This window comes from Pterocles gutturalis, unplaced genomic scaffold (genome assembly GCF_000699245.1).
Source record: "Pterocles gutturalis isolate BGI_N339 unplaced genomic scaffold, ASM69924v1 scaffold25176, whole genome shotgun sequence".
In the NCBI taxonomy this organism is placed as follows: domain Eukaryota; kingdom Metazoa; phylum Chordata; class Aves; order Pterocliformes; family Pteroclidae; genus Pterocles; species Pterocles gutturalis.
Window position 1 is genome coordinate 108,705 of NW_010101154.1, and position 20,987 is coordinate 129,691.

Here is a 20,987-nt window from a genome sequence, read left to right on the forward strand (position 1 = left end):
ATTATGTTATATGTGAAATATGGATTTTCACATAAGGAATAATGACCACTGTGTAGCATGTGGCTAATGTTTGGGGTTTTTTTCCATCTTGGTGCAAAACACTATTCCCTTCCCAACATCTTGAACAAATTATAAATAATAAAATATCAATGCGCCAACAGTGTGAGGGGATCCATATAAATCTTCCTTTTTATTTGTTCACTAAGTTCTTAGGTCAGCTCTTGCTGACATTTGCCAAGCATGCTTCTGAGATGACTTGAGGGAGAAGGAATTGGATTCTTGAATAATTTATTTCATCTTTAAAGGAAAAAAGAAATTACTACATCCTTCCTATTTCTGATTGGGATGTTGCTCTTATACTACTTCACATTTTCCCATGCTAATGTATTTTTTCCAATTTATTTTTTTTTTCCGTAATAGTTTATGATACACATTCTGCACAAGTGATTTCCATAACATATCAGCTAATAGGTCAAAAATATTTTATATATGAATTCAAACAAACAATTGAACAAGAGCTATTTCATTACACTTGTATTCCACAGAAAAATTTTAAAGCACTGATAAGTGGATTACTTTTTCCTACCACACCTCCCAAGATGTATGGAAATGATTGGGTCAACACCAGTAGCATTTTAGATAAAAACACATTAATATTAAAATGATATTGTAAAAATACTGTTTGAAGAGAGTTTATTTTTTCTGAGCAGAGATGCTACTGTTCATGTTTACTTGTCGTCCCAATGTCTGAAAATTAAATGACTGAATGTCCAATTAACCATTTTTAGAACTTTAATCTCTTCCAGTATACAAAGCCAATTCTCAATTCAGTTCCAACTCAATTTCAAATGCAAATGTCTAATGTCAAGTTCTCAGTACTTTAGCACCCAGTAACATTATGTCTTATCCTGTACAATGACTTCTATTTAGAAATTTTTGTACAACAATGGCTACCCACTGAACAGTAATACTAACAAGCAGCATTGGAGAAAGAAAAGGCTGTTGAAGAAAACTTTACGTTAGCTCACCAACTTAAGCTGCGTGAGAGAGGTAGATTCTTTGTGAAGATTAAAAATCTTCAGTAATTTGGAAAAAAAATTCCTGGCAACATCCACTAAAATTATCAACACATTTATACAACTAGTCAAAAGCAAATGGAAAGAGCACACAATAAGATGAAGAGCATTAAAAAAACCCCCAAGAAATGTCTTGTTAGAAATTATCATAACCTTTCCTGTAAAGGTTACAAAATTTGGAGGACAGTTGTTTTTAGCGTGTTTTCTCCTGCATCTAATAAAAGAGGGAAAGGAGTGAAAGTAATGTCTCCTACTTCCTTTTCCAAAGAACAACAAGTAAACAAAAAAAAAAAATATCACAAAAAATTTCTAAGACACCATTTACAGCTGAAAAGTCCATCTTAACTGACAAATATGGTGTCCATTTACTTAGGTGAACATACAGTTCAACAACATTTAGAACAAGAGAATAATTGGAAAACCTCCACGTAAGACGTTCAAGACAACCCCTCAAAATATGTCTAATGTTTTTAATGGAATGTTTGTCTTAAAAATTCACATGTAATTTAAATAATAGTTATTTTAGTGTTAATTTCAGTAAGAACAGATTTGGCCTCTTACAACACAGGACTTCAAGAAAGGTGGAACAGAAGCAGATTAATCAAGAACTCTAATGAAGCTCACTAGTGTCAGGAATTAAAATTCACGACAATGATAACCCACATAGAATCACAGAATGTTAGAGTTTGGAAGGGACCTCGAAAGATCATCTAGTCCAGTTGACATATGACAGGACAGAACCTCTACAATCAATATTTAGTTACACCAATAAAAAAACCCCCACAAACTAAACCCTACGCAACACCAGTTCCCCCCAAAAAACCCCCAGTCTATCCCGAACACAATTTGAGCTTTACATCGCAGACAGTGAAATACTGGGCATCAACTATCTGATATGATTAAGAGCGATACAAACATTTGCCAAAAATCACATACACATTTAACGAGAAGAGGTAATAAACGGTTTTGGCAGAATAATCTTCAACCTCAGAGTGAGCAGTGTAGAGGAAGAAAGCAGGGAACTAATTTCACGGTGCTCTAGGGGTCAATGCTCTTCCACAACTACCAGCTTTTGAGAAGCTGACACATTAGTTGGTTTTTCCCTTGTTACCTGTGGATGACTTTCAATGTTATGGATTACTAGCTGTAATCAGAAAGCCTCAGTGTGCTGAGTGCTGCCTAACCAGAGCACAAGATAAAAGCATTGGCCCACAGCAGCTGCACTACCAGCCCGAGATTTTGTTTGTCATCCCTCAGAACAGCACCTTCTGTAAGGATTCTTCATCCCTTTTTACCCAAGTTATACTCTAGGGCAACTGACATCACAGCTAAAGAAAAACCACCTACATAGAGTTACGGGGAAAAAATAGGGCCACCAGGATACAGCAAAGCATCAATTCCATGGTAGAAACGCTGAATACTCCAATTCCTGGAAAAATGAACTTATAAAATATTGTACTAAATTGACTCCAGGTCAACCTGTAATTAATGGGAAATCTCATCCCTCTCAAGGCTATTACTTGAAAGTGTGCAAAACTGTTGTAGCTGCTTCATATTTTGAACCACTTTAACAGAATTATGATAGTTATTGACACTACGATTCTTTTTCCATCAATATCGTGTGAGAGATTCAAATGGAATTATTATTAACGACACTCACAGGATCCAGGAACACTGATATAGAGGGTATGATACAAAAAGAGAAGGAGGAAGTTATCTGTTGGTAGAGTGTGTCTAGCCATTGAAAAAGTAAGCTTATTTCCTATATCCAATTAAGAATGGTATACAACTTACAGAAAGCTGGTCTGAGACACAGTTTTATATTTGGCTTCAATATTTGCAGAAGTGTGCATCCACTGTGTTTATGGATGACATACAGCTTATGCAGGAGACATTCAAAAGTATCTCCAACAGAGAACAAATTAATTATACACTTACAGCAAGGGGTGGTTGGTCTGCTCACAAGTTGTGGGAATTCAAAGACAGCTGGTAACTCTAGTTCATGGTTTTGATTTTGTTCCTTTTCTTCAGTCTGGTCAGCCCATACTACCGACTTTTGTCTTTGAATCAGCTGCTCAATCTCCTCAAATTCAGTCTCAGTTAAATCATTTGTCAACCCAGCTTCTTTCAAAGTCAGGTATTGCTTGCGAAGAACTGGAAGCAAAGTATTCAGTACTCTGTAAAACAACAGGAGGCAAGACAAATATGACTAAATCATAACTAATCTGACCCTACTAGCACTGCCACTATTAGGAATATGACAGCATATGTTTCTGTTACACAATCGTGGGTACAGGCCAAGATTTATGAAGTGATTATTTTACATATCTTTTTGCTTAAGAAAACACAATTCTAACCTAGAAAAAAGTTTAAGAAAAATCTTGCGTCTCTTTCAGATAAAACTAAATTCTATAGATATGCCTTCTGAAGTTGCAAATGTCAGAACAGAAGTCTTATCAGGCCTGCTATGAAACCATACTTACTTTTCTGTCTGCTTATAATACTGATCTTGAAGGGCCACCAGAGATAACATGTGATCAATCTGGGCTTTCAGGTCCTTAACTTCTAGATTTAAATGGCAACACTGCAGATCTTTACAGAGTTCCTTGGGAAATAAGCAAGAAAAAAACCAAACAACTGGGCATCAAACTGAAGGTAAGAAACTAAAATTTAAATAAAAATAATATTAATTCATCCTATACTGGAAAGCAAAGATGAAGTGGACCTACATTATTATAACAAAGTTTTATGGTAGAAAGGTATGAATTGTTTGATTCTTATTTCATAGAATCATAGAATCAGAGTGGTTAGGGTTGGAAAAGACCTAAGATCATCCAGTTCCAGCCCCCCTGCCATGGGCAGGGACACCTCCCACCAGCCCAGGTTGCTCAAAGCCTCATCCAGCCTGGCCTTGAACCCCTCCAGGGATGGGGCATCCACAGCTTCTATGGGCAACCTGGGCCAGTGCCTCACCACTCTCAGAGTGAAAAATTTGTTCCAAATGTCTAGTCTAAATCTCCCCTCTTTCAGCTTATAACCGTTACCCCTTGTCCTTATTTCTTAGCTTTGCTTTGGCCAATAGTGGGTGTACTGTAATCAGCATTAAGAATCCAACAGGGACACGTGTATATATCTATGCATGCCCCAAAATATGCTTGCCTCTTCTCCTGTGTACACGCTCCATGTCTGAATTTCAGTTACATTGTCTGAGACAAGTCTTTTGCCGTATTCACTGTATTTCACTGTATCTTCTTGTGACACCAACATCTTGTTTCAAATATCTTAATTTCTTTTAAGTTATCAACAAATTTTAATCACCCCAATAAAAATACAGGTACTGAAATATATTCCATTATATGAGTCACTTAAATGCCCACTGCACTGCCATTTAAGCCACTCTCATTGCAGGCTGAAACCAAAAGGCAGGGAGGAACAACCTCACACCTTTCTTTTCCTCTTCTTCTTCCTGCACAGACCTTCATCTTTTCCCTTCCCTTCTGCCAGCTCTGATGCTTTTCTGAGGCTGCACTGAGCCGACTCTAAAGCTTGGCAGAAAACCTAACACAACTTCCTACTTCCTTCCCCCTTCCCACTCCCTCCTTTGGCACCATCCAAAAAGAAGGGGTTTTTTGGCAAGGCTGAGAATTAGGTTGTCACATGGTTAAACAAGCATCAAGAGCTACTGTAAAGGCAGGACTAGAAGTGTATGGCCAGGAGCAGGATCAATGCTGTGGCAGCCATCTGAAAGGCTCAGTCATACTTATTCCCCTTTAGCATCCCTTTTTGTATGCAATCATACACTTCATTAACAAGGAATACTTGCACAAACAATGAAGTACTTTTAGGGTAGAAGAACAGAAACAGCTAACACTAGAATTTGAAACCACCCTGAAAGAATGGCAGAAGTCATGAGTAGGAGCAAGACAAAGAGCTTTAAATATAGTCATGTTGCATACAATTCATGAAATCAAGCCTTGAAGTGAAAGGCATTTTACCTTTGGAATACACCCATCTTGACCCAGAAGGCGCATTTCATTTTCAACACGATGCAGCCAACTGGTATTTTCCTCAAAGTGTTTGACCTCCTCTTCTTTCTTCTTTTGCATATGTATGTGGTGGGTTCTAAGCATTGCAAGCCTTTGATCCCGCTTGCAAGTGGCCTAAAAATCAGCATTTAAGAGAAAAACTTTCAAATAATGTTCACAAACATCTCTATATACAAAAAGGTTTTTTTTTTCCTCTGTATACTTTTATACTCAACTGGGCATAACAAACACTTTGCATTTTTGACCAGTTCAATTAAAGTGAAGTAGCACGTTCTCCTTATGGGCATTACTGAATTATATTTAAATATTTTATTTTTTTTTTCCCCCTGGAAGCCCTTATAACAAGGGCTACAGTCACTCAATTATTCCTTTAAAGAATATGACATTGGATTTGATAAACTTCTGTTCTAGGATATAATTAGACTGGAAAAACTACACATGCCCATACAAACATACTTCTAGATACAACATAACCTAATAATTTCTAGTAACTCAAGTACAAATATGAAGAAGGAATTCTATCTGCTTTTTTTTTCCTCATGCAATATGTCCTAGAAAATGCCCGCTAAAGGATAAACTGTTTGGCAAAAGGAAAACCCTCTGTCTTCAAGCATTAAAATTCTTCTGATGCTTCTCTGAAATGTGACAACAAAAAGGCACAAAACCAGCAACAGCAAGCTGGATATGAATGAGGCAGTGTCCTAACAAGGCAAAGGAGACTCTTTTATTCAGAGGACAACTTTAGTTTTCAGTATACTTTAAAAATCAGGTCACTAACTCAACTAGTCACAGAGAACTTCAACTTTAGAGTTCAGCTTTGCCTAAACTTTAGTTGGTTAAAAAACCCAAACAAAACCCCACAAATATTTGAAGCATATTGTTAAACTCAACAAAAAAAACCATACAGTAAGTTTTCTCCTTCTTTCTGAAATTATTGTTTTGAATTAAAGTGTTCCAAGTGGGATTGTTCAAGTACAGATAAAATAAAATTTGCTTTGTGTTAACTTACCTAAAGTCATTATTATATCTAGTTACTAAGCACAGACAGTTAACGGTAAAATAACAAAATATTTTATAAGTAAAACTTGTCCTTTGAAAATTAATATTTCAGAAATACCCCAGTGGTCTAACAGTGTGTTTTACAGAGAGAAAACAGAGAGGAATTTAGAAAAATAGCAAATATGTAAAATTACAAGGAGGAACAGAAGCATTATAGTGCACAAGGGAAACATGAGCAGTCACTCTGGTAATCAAGTGACTAGATTCCAAATTAAAATCCAATTTATTCCAAAGTAGTCGTAAAAGGACATTGAATTTTATCATCACAGTGACTTACTCTTGTTACTACATAAGGCATCGTATTTACAGGACAGTGACTCTTAACCCTTAGGAAACCACATCTATAAATTCACTAATGGCAAAACTAACATTTGAGTGCACTGCTAACATTCAAAATAAAGGTTAAATCAGCTCATAAAAAACATTCATACGAAATATGAAGGTGTATCTCCTCATTATGAATATATAGCTATGCTACATTGTAAGCAACATTTAAAAGTATGGCACAAATAGTATTCACTTCAGAGTTTCTATGACATAAAACGGAATTCTAGAACACATTAGTCACTTGAAGTATCCTCACTAATGACAAGCAAAAATGTATGATATATTTTCACTTTGACATTTATCTAAGGACTCAATTTCATGTGAATCACTGGGAAAAAATAGTCATATGGTAAACTATCATTTTTGGCCAAATACAGATTGTTATGTGACGCAGCAAAATCAGCCCCACCCTCAACTTCACAGCTACACATGAAACATATATTCCTTTAAGCTAACTTTTATCAGAAAAATTAAGATACTATAAATAAGTAAGCATGGTTAGATACTTTGATTCTTCTAGAAAGACATGAGCATTTAATGCTGCACAACAGCAATTGTTCATACTTAGCCTCCAAATTATTTTCTTAAAATTCAAGACAACTAAACGTAATTATTTCAGCCGACATGACACTGTCCTTAAGCAGCTATACAAGCATCTTCCTGGTGACAACTGAAAACACCAATAAGAATCTGTCTTGATTAGCACAAGGTCCATGCTTTTCCTTATGAAACACAAAAATTTCTCAGCCTGACAACAGCTTAATGGTTGGACTATACATAAACATGTTTTAATTTTGGACAAGAGCACCATGAACATCCTGAGTCTAGTCAGGTCTTACGTAACTGTGACAACTAAGCCTACACGAGGACAAGTTGAAAAGTTTTCACAATTAGCAGTAATAAGCACATCAACAGTTTTCTGTGCAGCATAGAAAAAAACAGCACACCCGGCATTGCTACTACATTTTCTGTATTAATGTAAAAGAATGTTATCTGAGTGATAAACAGTGTGTCCCATTTTAATTGTTTAAATATTTAAGCATTACCTAACTATATAATTACTTAAGTAAAATTCATACATTAGTATAGCAAAATGAAGAGATGATACCCTGTATTACAATTAAATAACTCACCTTCTCTACTCTTTCTTCAGAGCATATCAGTTGAATTTGTTCATGACATTGTTTCTGGTAGTATTCCTTCAGTGCGTTTTCTTTCAGTCGCATTTCTAACTTGAGGTATTCTTTCCTGATTGCCTCACGGTTTGCAAACACATTTTTAAGGATTTCTTTATATCTATTAGAACCAAAGGATAAGAATAAATAACAGATTACTTACTGAAGCCTTTTCTTATGACCGTCTCCTTTACAATGGGAACTTTCAATTCCAAGTTAACAAAATAAATATAAAAAAATTAAGAGGGGAAAAAGTAAAGCCGGTTATAGATGAGCACTAAGTAAAGTGTCAGTACATCAGTAAAGATTTTATGTACTCAAACTGGAAATGGGACTTCAAATTTTGAAGGGCTTACTCAAATTAAACTTTGTTGTATTTCTGAAGATGACACTGTCTTCAGTTGCTCACTTTCTCTGAAGTTCTGTTGTAGAATTTTAATCACTAGTGGATGACAAAAATCAGAACACGCATCATGTTTTAACACTTACCAGGCTAATGGGGGAAAAAACAAACTAGTGATAGAAGGTACTTAAGAGTTATTCCAAGGAGACAAATGTTTCAATGGCCTAAAAATCTGCTTATCTCTAGTCTGCAATGCAAATCAGAATACCAATAGGTATAAGGATAAAGCCTGGAAGCACTACTATGTTGCAATATAAGCTTCAGTGGTACTTTTTCACTTCACTCCTGAATACTGAAAATGCAGTACAGAATAGCCCAAGAGATACTGTATATCTTGATAAAGACCAACCTTGTATACAAGCCATTTCATATCATCCCAATTACTTGTTAGGACTTTACATAAGAATAAAGGCATAGTTTAACACGGACGTGTTCTAAAGACATGCAACACTTGAGGTTGTTACAGTGTTTAGTATAAAAGATCATGAAATTAAATACCATAAAAATACAGTAAAATAAGATAGGTTCAACTAGAGATCAAGTTGAAGAGACATTCTTGCTATGTTGACTTCTTGCCAGTGTGTTTCAAAAGTAGCAATCCAGTTTTATAGTCTAAAGTCTGAATAACTCAGTCTTTTATTCTAGTGTTTTAGTACTGTCATTTTAAAAACAAACAGAATTAACAAAAGAATTATTTTCTACAGTTTTAGAAATTCAACCATTTTACATAAAAGTGGCCAGAGAATCCTATTTTATCTAGGTAAAAATGTGTACTAAAACACACAGAGAATTTAGAAACAATATTTATGTAAGGAATAAAGTAGTCAGCTGCAGAGTATCAGAGTTCTTACCCTATGCTGTTACTATCTGCACTACTATACTATCTATTGCACAGCTGGTTGGAGAATTTTTTTTCTCCATAGTATCCATAGAAACATGGTTCCTCCCAGCTGCCCAGGAAACAACAGCAATGAGAAATGAAGGTGAACCCTCTTTCTCAATTTCCCTCACAGTAAAATGCTGAGCATAATTTAAGAGAGGCTGCAGGTTCTCATTTTATGTACAGTCACTGTGAGGAACTATTACTGGTAAATCAACCCTTTGTGTACTTATAATCATCAGTGTCTCAAATATAGCATCAAGTATAGAAGCCTTTGTAAAGCTCCTGCCTTGAGCTGGATTCACTGTTTCAGTAAGCACATTCTATTCTTATAGAGTTACCTCTACCCTCTCTTCCTCACTTAAAGTCATCCTGTAGGCAAATCCAAGCTGCAAACTCTCTGGACTACCTAGTCTCAAATTACTCATGAACCTGTCAGTGGTATTTCCAAAGCCAGTGTTCACTGTCTACCTCAACAGACTCAAGACTTGAAGGGCTAGCAGGCAATGCATCTCCAAGTGGTGCAATCTCTTCCCGACAACAATGAAGCAAAAGCCATAGGCAGTTGGAATGAAACTTGAGACTGTGGATAAGGCTCTCTACCCTATCCAAAACAGGAGGGAGAAAACAGCAGAATGCCTTTAAAACCTGTAAAAGAATGTGTGGGAAATCAACTCATTACCCACACCCGCAGTAGGATGAACCTGACAGGATCCCCAGAAGGAAGAAGAGAATGCCACATCCACTTTATTGCTGATATCTAGAAGGAATGGGATAGGCTTACATGTGTCTCTATGAATATTCCAGAGCATTAACACACAAACATTCTCTGACCAACAAATCTGGGCATAGAATATGTCCAGTATTTTGAAAAGACATTTTTAGAGACCTTGCCCATGACTGATTCTTCCCACACACACAGAATGAAATGAAGGGCAAATCACAGGAAATTAAATTAACCTTAAAGACTTACAGTGCAAAAATATGCAGCAAAACTGTCAGAACTATCAACATGACTTAGAAACCTACACTTCTTTTGAAAATGAAATTTAAATAACCTGAATGAGAGGTTTACTGAAACCTCTGGAATGCCAGTAAAATGAACCTCAGAGAGCATTTTGCTTTGAATGGGTTTTTACTTTCACCTCAGAAGATTTTCCAGGTTAAAAAATACCACATTCAAAGGGCCCATAAAAAAAGTTAACTTAATAAACCTAGGTGAATAATTCTCAGAAATGTGTGATGAGATATGCAGAGACAGGCCAGAAAGACTGTTACACAAAAACCTAACCTTCTTATGGAATAGCTTGACTTCTGCAACAAATTTGTACATCACACATCTTAATTTGTCACTTTTTGTGTGCTCTCAAGAGTGACTGTCATACCAGAAAAGATAGGCAGGAACATCACCAAGAAAAAAAGAGATCAAGAAATATAAAAGCAAGAGAAAGCAAGGAACCTACAAACATCAGTTAAACTCTTTGTGGAATTAAGCCTCTCTTAAACCTTGCAGGAAAGATGCTGCCGAAGTAGTATCTGCCAGGGGTAGCAGCAGCTGCTGTCATTTATGCAAACTACATTCTGGCTACCCACAAAAACGACCTGTTAAGCAGCTTTGCTGAAAGCTAGCATTCACATGCTCCTTTCCTGCTCTGGACATGTGTTTCTTCCCCACGCCTCCTGCCCTCAATTACTAAAACAACAGAATTGGACTTGTGAGGAGAAACAACGCAAATAGAATATAGAGTATAGTTTTGGAATTTTTGTATAATCAAGATACAGTCAACCTCTATTTGGTAACATGTTCCTAGAGTTATTAAAAAAGAGCCCTGTAAACATTATACTGTCCCTCTCCCCAAAATGTATCATCTTGATTTTAGAAGTCTAGATCTTGTCCAGTTTATTTATAATAAAACTTTAAAAGTATAGCAACTTTCTCTTACTTGTAGGATATTTTCACATTTTTTGGGTTATAAAGATAATCTAACTACCAGAAAAAGGATTTTTTTCTGTTATTGAAGGACTTTCTGTGAGATGGACTTCCATCATTGTCCAAGTAAGACTGTTCCCTAGACAGATCTATCAGGAAGCTTTTGTTGTTATTATGTTCAGCTTTTTTGTCCTTTCTTAAATGTATTGTATTTATTACGTAACACTCAAATATACTCTATTTTGTTACATTTATCATTCTACTTCTATCATTAGTTTGTTGTTCAGCCCATAGACAGTCCAGTTGTTTGGCTGTTTAGTAGTTTTGTCTGTTTGCTTGGTTTTTTTACTGCATTTTTTTTTTGCTGAATTTTTTGTTGATTGTCCGCCTAGCAGTTATTTTTCATCACTGGACTTTCACCAATTTTTCAGTGTTCTTCCTGATAACTCCTCAGTGAATGACCCTACCCCAGCCCTGTACCTCCCACAAATACAGATTTTCAATGAATATTTTTGCTACAAAACCTTTCACAATCACCGTTTCATTTTAATCTGTCACTGCATATGTGTGTGTACATATGTATGTATGCATATATATGTCTGTACACACATATGCACTCAGTTTTAAAACAAAGTGCTTTCACGTTGGGATCCTTCTAACAGCAAGAATAATAATAAAAATAAGATCTGAGAAGTCATGGTGACTTAAAATCAATTCATAGCAACATTCCTAAATATTGGCTCAAAATAAGATAAAGTTTATAAAATCTACATTTCTTTTTATCTTTTCTAAAAAGCTACTTTAGAATGTGGTACTTGAAATAACCAAGATTAAAGATGGTCATTATTTTTCACCAAAATCTTTTGCTTTCGGTAGTAGAAAAGAACTTCTTAGCCCTACAGAGCTCTGGAGCTTCCTGGGAAAACATTTGTCCTAAAATCTTTTGTGTTATTAATGGTGGAATTTCAATGGCATGTTAATACAGAATAACATTGGTAGCCTTGGGACAAAAATACCTGACTTTCCCATGAAATATCTTCATTACAATAATTAGAGTCATTTAAGTTGGAAAAAGACCTTTAAGATAGAGTCCAATAATGAAGCTATTGATAAACTTTAAAAAACCCAGCACAGCTTTATAAAAACTACATGCGCACACTGATGAAGCTCATAACTTTCAGTAAGATTAAATTCTCTATCATAAATAAATTCTCTGACATCAGCAGTTCTAATGAAAATTTGATGGGAATAAATATATTCCACAGAACACTGATATTGCTGCACTTCTGTTAATTCAGTAAATACGTCATAAGAAAGTAACTATAGATGCAAGATCTTCACCACTGATCGAAATTGTGATGTCAGTGAGTTGTGTCAGCTTCTTGAGGATCAGAGTAGATAGTTATCCTGCACTGTTTAACTGAGTTATTTGCCTAGAAGGTCAATATCAGGATAAGTCCTCAAGTACACAATATTTGTTTCATTTTAAATCCAACATCAAATTGTTCTGAAAAAAAGTGATAAGTCTGCAAAGCCACACCTAGTCTAAGTAAAGCAATGTTAAAAATGAGGAAACCAATATTGAAAAGAGCTAGTTTGTTTTACAAATGCTTTCACAAGTTATGCAAACTCCAGTTTTGAAGATCATAAGGTGATTGATTTACCTCTCTATTTCCACTTGCTGGTTGTTTGAAAGTACTGCTTCCTTTTCTTCGTATGCTCTCAGTTTCTGTTTCAACATTAGGATCTAAAACAAAAAAAGGTACCTTTTAGTTGGAATATAGGGGTTTTTTTGTGGGTTTTTTTAAACCTATAATTCTGTGCTTATGATTTGACAACCTTTACAAATAGCAGTAGGTGATATTCCTCTTAGAATACAAAACATCTTTATTACTTGAGAATGGAAGAATTAGGACAATATTGCCTCACAGGTTCAATCACAAACATTTTTTTTGTATTTGAAGTTATAACAATCTTTCAAACTTTTAACAACAGATTTTTTACATACCTCTTTCTTTTGTTCATCACAAATTTTAACATACTGGCTTATATGACTGTCAAGACTAACAACGTTGCTCTTCAACTGTTAAAGGAAAGAAACAAGTTAAAGGCTCCTTCATGTTTATCTGCATAATAAATACACTGTGTCTAAGTACTACACAGTTACACTTGTACTATATTATGAGGAAAGAGGTGAATAAAATCCTGACTTGCACAAGAAAAATACGACTCTCCACTTTTGCAGCCATCTGTTGCAAACCCATGGCCATGTCATTTCCCTCAATAGAACAATAAAATATAATTACATTTACATGTGCAGTGCATTTTGCATTTATTCAGACTAGGTTTACTATTTAATGTGTCTAGTGCATTTTATTATAAAAACTATTTAAGTATGCAGCAAATGTAAACTACAGTCAACCGGAAATTATATCAAATAAAGACTTGTGATACAAAGGATTATGAAAAAAAAATCAGAACAAGAGAGAACAGAAGACAGGACACCACAGTAGCTTTTCATTTATCAATATAATCTCATTGAGCTTCTTGGCTCCAGCTCAATTCCACCCATAACAAACCTGGACTGGGTATTGTACAACTGCTCAGACATTTCTTTAACGTGCTTTACAGTTCTCTGAGAATGTAACAGCAATATACTGAAACTGGCTGTGAATTCTACCAGCTGAGGATTATTTCTAAATTCAGTGCTCACAAAACAAAGTCTTTCAATCTGGCAGCATAACCCCATTATGAAGGTATGTTGCTTTTAGGCCAGAACTAGTATCTACTACATCTATCACTCAGACGGTAGAGAGTTGACTGTAAAAAGGAAGAGATAACTGAACAAAGTTTTGAGGCAAAAGTGAAAGAAATTATATTTTAAAAGAAATAACTCTCCTTTTAACACTATATTGTTATATTTTGACAAAAGATCAATAAATATCAGCATACTCACAGAAGACTTGATATCCTTTGCTCGGTTTGCATACTTAAGAGTATTATATGTATCATCATAGAACATAGAAGATGGACTAACAGCAGCTATCATTATTGTTCGGCAATTTCCTCCAAGAGAATCTTTCAATAAACGCGTAAGCTTGCTGTTTCGATAAGGAATATGCTGCTTCTTGCTCTAGAGAGTTACAGGCATTTTTACGGATTAGTCAATTGTACCTTAAGTATTCACCTGCCTAGAAGTCTGCTTAGAATCTCAACAAGGCCACAAAACACAACAAACAGCCTTGTAACTTTTCTTTAACATAGGTAATTTTTCTCAAAATCACATATAATCTCAAATGCTTTTTAAATCTCTTGGACCTGTTTAACACCTTTATAACACATGTACTAGCCAGCTTACTTTCTGATGTCCAGATACATAACTATTTTTGTAATGCAGGAAACAGCAACAGTAGACTACCTTAAACTACTTCTTAGTTCACAGAATAATTGAGGTTGGGAAGGACCTGTAAAGATTCATCTAGTCCAATCCCTCTTCTCAAAGCAGGGTCAGCTAGAGCAAGTTGCCACAGACTATGCCTAGCTGGGTTTTGAATATCTCCAAGGATGGAGACTCCACAACCTTTCCAGGCAACTCAAAGTCTACTTTGTGAAGCTTTTTTTTAACTACATCTACAGAATCTTTATCTCATGGTACAAAACCAGGTCATTAGGACCCAAATCCCACATCAAATAAGTCAACACAATTTTAAATTCTGCCTCCCACTCCAACAAGATAGTGATGAGAATGTGTGGCACCAGGAAGGGAAATAAAAGCTCTGATCATTTTTCCCTCGCATATTTGAAGGAGTAGATTCCTAGTTGACCAGAAAGACCAAAAGGGTGTAGTTTAGGCAATGGACTTTTTGGCAAAATTTCAGGAGGTTTTGTCATTCTCACGCACAACTGTTCCCACTTTCTCCCTTGAGCTGGTGAGCCAGCTCGGGAGACTAATTCACTACTGTGAGCAGGAAATGGGGGTGGTGGTATGGGATGTGTGTGGATGTATGTAGGAGCACAAAAGAACAACTTTGGATAGGTGGTGTTTTCTCCTATAAAAGCCTCCTCCCCCAAGATTAAAGAGCATAAACCTCTGGAAAAATCTTTGTCCTTATAAGGGTATTGATTTACTTATGCAAGCTTCTCTACATATGATTATTTTTGAACAAGGTGGGTAAGAAAAGCAGGTACATTAATCTTTGGCACTATCCCTAGGTAGCTGCATGCTATTTTTGAAAACTCTTAGGCTGTCTTTCAGCTATCACAGACATGATGGTGGAAACCCATAAGAAAACCTTAAAGGAAAATGATGTGAGACATGTCAAAGTAATCCCCATTACTCAATGAGAGCTTACTGTTTTAAAAAATGTTTTCAGAATACTAGGAGGTAAAGATTGCATGGGAAAGCAGTACATACCTTTGGATCTGACAAGGCATTAATGACATTTCCGAGAGCTAGCAGGGAGCGGTTAATATTTGTTCCTTCTCTAAAACGAGCTCCCTTGGCGTTTGTCACGCTGGCACGTTCAGATCCAGCCAGGTCAATGAGAGACATTTTGGCGATGCGAACATCTTGATTAATACTAGCTGTTTTATCTTGCTGCCTTAGATATATCTACAATAAAGAAAAATAATTACAAAGTGCCTGCTAACCAGTCTGTTGTTATTCTAAGCAGTAAGTTAATTTCACAACATAATAACTGTTTTCAAAAATTCTTATCAGAATCCTTCTAGGAATCCAAGTTAAACCTTTCAGCACGTGGCCTAACACCAACAGGGAGTTTGCTATAAAGGAAAACAGTGAATCCATTTCTGACACCTCAAACTCAACTGCTTCAAGTATTAGCAGAGAAAAAGAAGCAGAGTGTGGTTGCACTGGGTCTGGCTGGGATGAAGCTAATTTTCTGCACAGTAGCCCATATGGTGCTTTCAGATTTGTGACCCAAACAGTGCTGATAACACACCAACATTTAGCTTTTACCAAAGAGTGGCTGTACGGAGTCAAGGCAGTGGGCAAGAGGTTGCAAGAGGACAGAACTGGGATAGCTGACCCCAACTGACTAAAATGCTCATTTACTGCTGTGAAAACACATACTACTCCAGGGGGTCTTTAGGAAAGTTGTGACCCCTGAGGCCACTTGTTCCCCCCTGAACCCTTCTTTCCTAAAGTTTTCATGGTGCAGGAGATATAGAAAGAACTAAATGCTTTTGCTTCATTCTGCTAGTGATGGTATCATTTCCTCAGGTTTATGAGGCAGTAGGCAGAGCGTGATTACACAGTCAATAAGAAGTAGTTATCCCTAGATGGCTTTTACTTTTTCAAGTAAATAAATAATTTCCTTTTATGTTGAGTGCCTTGCCATTTTTAAGGCTAATTGTTACTGACACTTTCATGAATGCACTTTTGGACAGTAAGTGATTTGGCAAAGAATTGCCATACATATATGGTGATTGACTAATAAAGACAACATCTCACCAGTTCTGTAGCTTTAAGCTTTGCACATGAGAAATGAAGTCTTCACAGTGATTCGTAATGGAAAAAAAATTGACAAGTATTGGGAGTGAATAAAATTCTTATGGCTTGCCACAAAAGGTACATCTATACCAAATAGACATGTTTCTATACCAAACAATAAAAGTAAGTTCTGTGGTACTATTTCTAGTACAATACAATACAAAAAAAAAAAAAAAAAAAAGCCAGCCACTTCCTTGTACTTACCTTGGTAAAACAGCTATCTCAGGCTGGTAGCACTCTACCAGAACCCAGTAACTATCATTAGTGAAGTAGGGAGAGGTGGAGTGACAGCCAAACTATGTTGTATGACTCAAGCTTTTATAAAAATTCAAAAGATACTGAAAATGCCCCAAAGCAGAATCTTTTCTACTTCTTTGTCTGTCAGCAGAATGCTTTCAACAGAACAGTGTGGCAACTGGGATTTTACTTTCAGATGCAGTAATTGCCTGACCTAGATAGAAATTTCAAACCTAAGACAGATGGTACAGTAAGGCAAAACTTGCATCTCTAAAATCAGCTCAGAATGTCCTGGGCCAAGACTTCTACTACTTTCTGAGTCAGTTCCAGAAAACATCCTGCTCCAATAAAGTTAAAAACAAAAACCAAAGCCAGTGTAAAAGATAATTGATCTCTACAAACAAGAGCAACTCCAAAAGTAACAGAAAACTTAAAAACGGAGTCAAGACAGCAATAGGGATTTCTCATCATTTATATCGTGGAAGGAAAAAGGCAATAAAGGATAAGCAGCTAAAGACATTTCACAGAATGTCACAGATTTGTGGAAATAGATGAGAAACTGACATAAATTATTACTTGTAGTGGTAATTGACTAGTTTGTAATTATTTCTTATTAGCAGTGTTGGCATGTGTAAGTGCATCAAGTAGATAGAGTACCTGAGAAACCACTTTTTAAAAAAGTGCATGGTTGTGAATTTGCTTAGCTTAAACCAGTACACATTATTTAAAAACTGTTAAACTTTTAGCTGCATTCATTGGACCAATCTAGCTAGCAACAGCAATATTGCTTTAAAGAGCTACATGCAGGTGCAGTGTTTCTATTATGCATTTATTTACACACACATTTTTCTAAATAAACGAAGTAATCCTCCCCTCCTCTGAAGCATAAAGTCACTTCTGTGAAAAAGGCTTAAAACCCATTCGCTCCTAAATGTGCTATTATTGAAAGGCTGCACTAGCTTATCTTTGAGAACACATGATATTAGTAGGTATTTATATAAATCACCCATTCAAGATACAATTCTCTAACACATCATGACTTTGAGCACTTAACAGAAAATAACACTTAAGTGAAAGCAATTCAATTCATTGATTGACAGCAAGACCATCTCAAAAGACAAACTCAACAAACATTCAGGATTATCTCATTACATCAGGAATACTGCAAAGACCACCAGAGAAAGTTTTTGCTAACCATGGTATCCTTCAAAAGAATCAGTCTGATAGTTTTTGTGAATGAAGTGTGCACTGAGACTGAATGCTCAGTACATAGCAGAATGTGCTTTGAGCCGTGACATGGCAATGCCTAATCTTGACACTGAAAGGTATTTTCCTTCATGAAAAAGTTCCAACACCCAGACATTTATCCATGAATATCCAGTTCAATCAAGCATGCCATTTAGCTGACTGCAGCCGCACATGTAGAATGGCTAAGAGGCAGCCAGTGCATTTTACACAATCATGGCTACTTTGCTGGCCACTACTGCCATGGGGACACAGAAAACCAAAAAAGAATACAGATATTAATCCAGAAATTAGTTTGTCAGTTATCTCAAGCTCAAAGACAAAAATGTTCACACTAGTTTTAGCAGTTTTAAGAACTCTATTATCAACAATAATGACCTCAAAGAAAAATCATTCAGGGATTAATATATGTAAGCTGCAAAAGTATACACTTCTTGCTTTTTGAGTTAGTTGCTTACTGTAACAGTATTTGGCAAGCATCGAAAGGATTGTTACTTGTACTTTCTCATGCATCACACCAGTTTACAGTGCACAAGTAAATACAAAAAATAAAAAACCAAAACTTGTTCATTTTAGAACATAATAGGAAAAGCACTTACAAAACCACTGAGCATGATAGTTTTCATTCAGTGCATTGCAAAGAAGCTGCATCCTAAATATATACAGTTTTTATATATACAGAGAAATTATCAATTTCCTGTTCCTACAATATTTAAATATGAGAGGATCTTTGTTTTCATTATGTTTTTACTTATATTGCCAGAAAGTAAACACTCCTCTCACCCACAAGCATTCAAATTTGGTTCACTTTTGCTGTCTGTGAACTGGAAATAGTTTGAAGTGATTAATTTTAAAAACATGTAAATATGATGAAGTATACCAATCCATTTTTTGTCATACATTCAAACAAAATCGTGGTAAGATAAAGGTATACAAATTTTGTCAGTATAGTTTATTTGGAGAATATGCAACCTTTGGTAACAAGTAGATATAATCTACAGGGAGATCAATTTGCCAGAATAAACACAGAATGTAGGCTGGAAAAGACAAAATCTCTAGCACCTCTATTCACAGAATTGCCTTCTTAAAGATATTGTGACTCTGTAACATTTACCTAATTTATTTAATTGCTTGCCACTTTTAGAAATGAACCACGAAGAATGCAAAGCCTGCTGGATAATATAATCCAGAGCTTTTTCCTGGGTAAAGGTGAGGGAGGTAAGACATTCCAGCCCAGCAAGTAAAGAAACAGAAATCAGCAGTTCACTCTCTGATCTCAGTCTGTGGCACTGCACTTTGTGCCTTATTAAGGGCAGCACACATACACAACAACGCAGCTCTCAAATTGGACAAGTTCGTTAAAAAGTCTTTGCCTTAAATGTACAACCATGGGCAAGACCTCAGAGGAAATTAAAAATAGGAAGGGCAATTTCAAACAGAAGTCTAAGGTATATAACAAAATGTAGAAACTTTTAGACTGGCAATGGCTTTTGCTCTATTACACATTTAAGTATTAAACACATTTACAGTCTGTTATTAACCTCTTTCTCATCGGTATTGACAGTAGAGCTCTGGAGTGGTGTCTTTACAGCTACCTGCATTGCCATCATCTATGTCCAGACACAAGCTTATAGACATTAAGCATTGCCCGAGTCTGCAGATCCAGTGAAGAACTGCCTAACAGTTAAATAGTTTAGCTGTAATGCAAAGACCAGGATTCAAATGAATTTTAATATTTTGCAACCCATTTAAATATTTTGCAACATATAAATAACTGAAGATAATGTGCTGAGTTTTAACTAACAAGACTAATTTTTAAGTATTATTCTTTTTAAATATCATGAGTTGTATTTAAGAGGAGTCAGAAGGATAAGGTGGTGGTTAGCAAACAGCAACAATCTCTAGAGAAGCCTTAAATTCTATCAGATTGTACAACACAGTCAAAACTCTCATCTGTGGAGACTAAAAATCAGCATTTCATTTTGATCATGCAAGTATGTGTATGGAGATACTTTCAGAGATTATATATGCTTCAGTTGTTCTAAAAATTGACACACACCAGCATAACAAGAAATTACTGTAGTGTAAAAATCAACATTAACTGAAATAAGCAGGATGAAGAAGTACTACTTGAGAATTGCAGTTATACACACTGACTGTAAACTGAGTTTGGTAAAATATTTTTTCCTAGACCAACACTGAGCAACATAATGAAACCAGAAAGCATTAAAAAAGTCCCAACAATTTTCAGTTTATAAGATTATAATATGGAAGTATATTCAAAGCTTAAAATTACAGTTTTACAGAAAATATATTTCTTCTAAGGAATATTAGTTCCAACTATTGGAACTAGAGAGCTTTTAGTTGAATTAGTTTTTCAAATATGATCACTATGAACCTTTACATACTCACAAGGAATGAGAAGTCAATAAGAAGAGTAAACTGGAAAACTTTAATCTCCTCTCACACAAACTAGGTTCAACACAGTTTAAAAACAAACAACTACTTTCTGTTGTATTCAACTTTAAACAAAGACTCCAACTCGCACATAATGACCACTGTACATCTGCTATATTGTATTACCTGAAAGACAGCATGGGACCGGGAAGAGGAGGCATTTACATCTGTGGGGTGCTGTGTTCTATTTTTATTTCCATAATCCAACATTTGAAGGATTTCCTCTGCTGATTTAGGCTTTTAAGGGTAGAGCACAAGATAAATGCACATTTTTTTCCTTTTTGTCAACTATAAGAGATTCTACATTGCTTCTAAAATACGTTAACGTTCATCTTCAAAAAAAATAAAGGAACTTAAAATTTTAGTTACTTAAAAATAAGATAAATTTATTGTTTTGGAACTGAGGCACTTCAACAAACATTCTCAGTTAAAAGGCAGTACGGTATGAAAAGCAAGTACTTAGTAACTGCAGAAATTCAAATCACAGAATTTTTTTAGTAAAGAATTCAAACAAATCTGCAAGTGTTCTCCACAGTTAGAAGCAGCCTTATTTAAGAATGATTGACTTAATTTTTTTTGTACTAACACATTAAACAGTGACATACTATATTTTTTTCCCCACAAGACCCAGGCTTTGGGA

The 20,987-nt window shown here is 35.6% G+C and overlaps 1 protein-coding gene across 1 annotated transcript in view; it reads right to left on the reverse strand.

Moving 5' to 3' along the window:
- LOC104468403 (kinesin-like protein KIF18A) overlaps window positions 1-20,584 on the reverse strand; it is a gene marked incomplete at its 5' end in the record, with an annotated part of 110,775 nt that extends 90,191 nt beyond the window's left edge. Inside the window, 9 exons of the mRNA XM_010082520.1 lie at window positions 3,015-3,253; window positions 3,560-3,681; window positions 5,072-5,236; window positions 7,642-7,804; window positions 12,561-12,643; window positions 12,905-12,979; window positions 13,853-14,029; window positions 15,311-15,508; window positions 20,474-20,584. Coding sequence (XP_010080822.1) covers window positions 3,015-3,253; window positions 3,560-3,681; window positions 5,072-5,236; window positions 7,642-7,804; window positions 12,561-12,643; window positions 12,905-12,979; window positions 13,853-14,029; window positions 15,311-15,508; window positions 20,474-20,584 — 1,333 coding nt within the window. The remainder of the gene's footprint in view (window positions 1-3,014; window positions 3,254-3,559; window positions 3,682-5,071; window positions 5,237-7,641; window positions 7,805-12,560; window positions 12,644-12,904; window positions 12,980-13,852; window positions 14,030-15,310; window positions 15,509-20,473) is intronic.
- Between the last annotated feature and the right edge of the window lie 403 nt (window positions 20,585-20,987).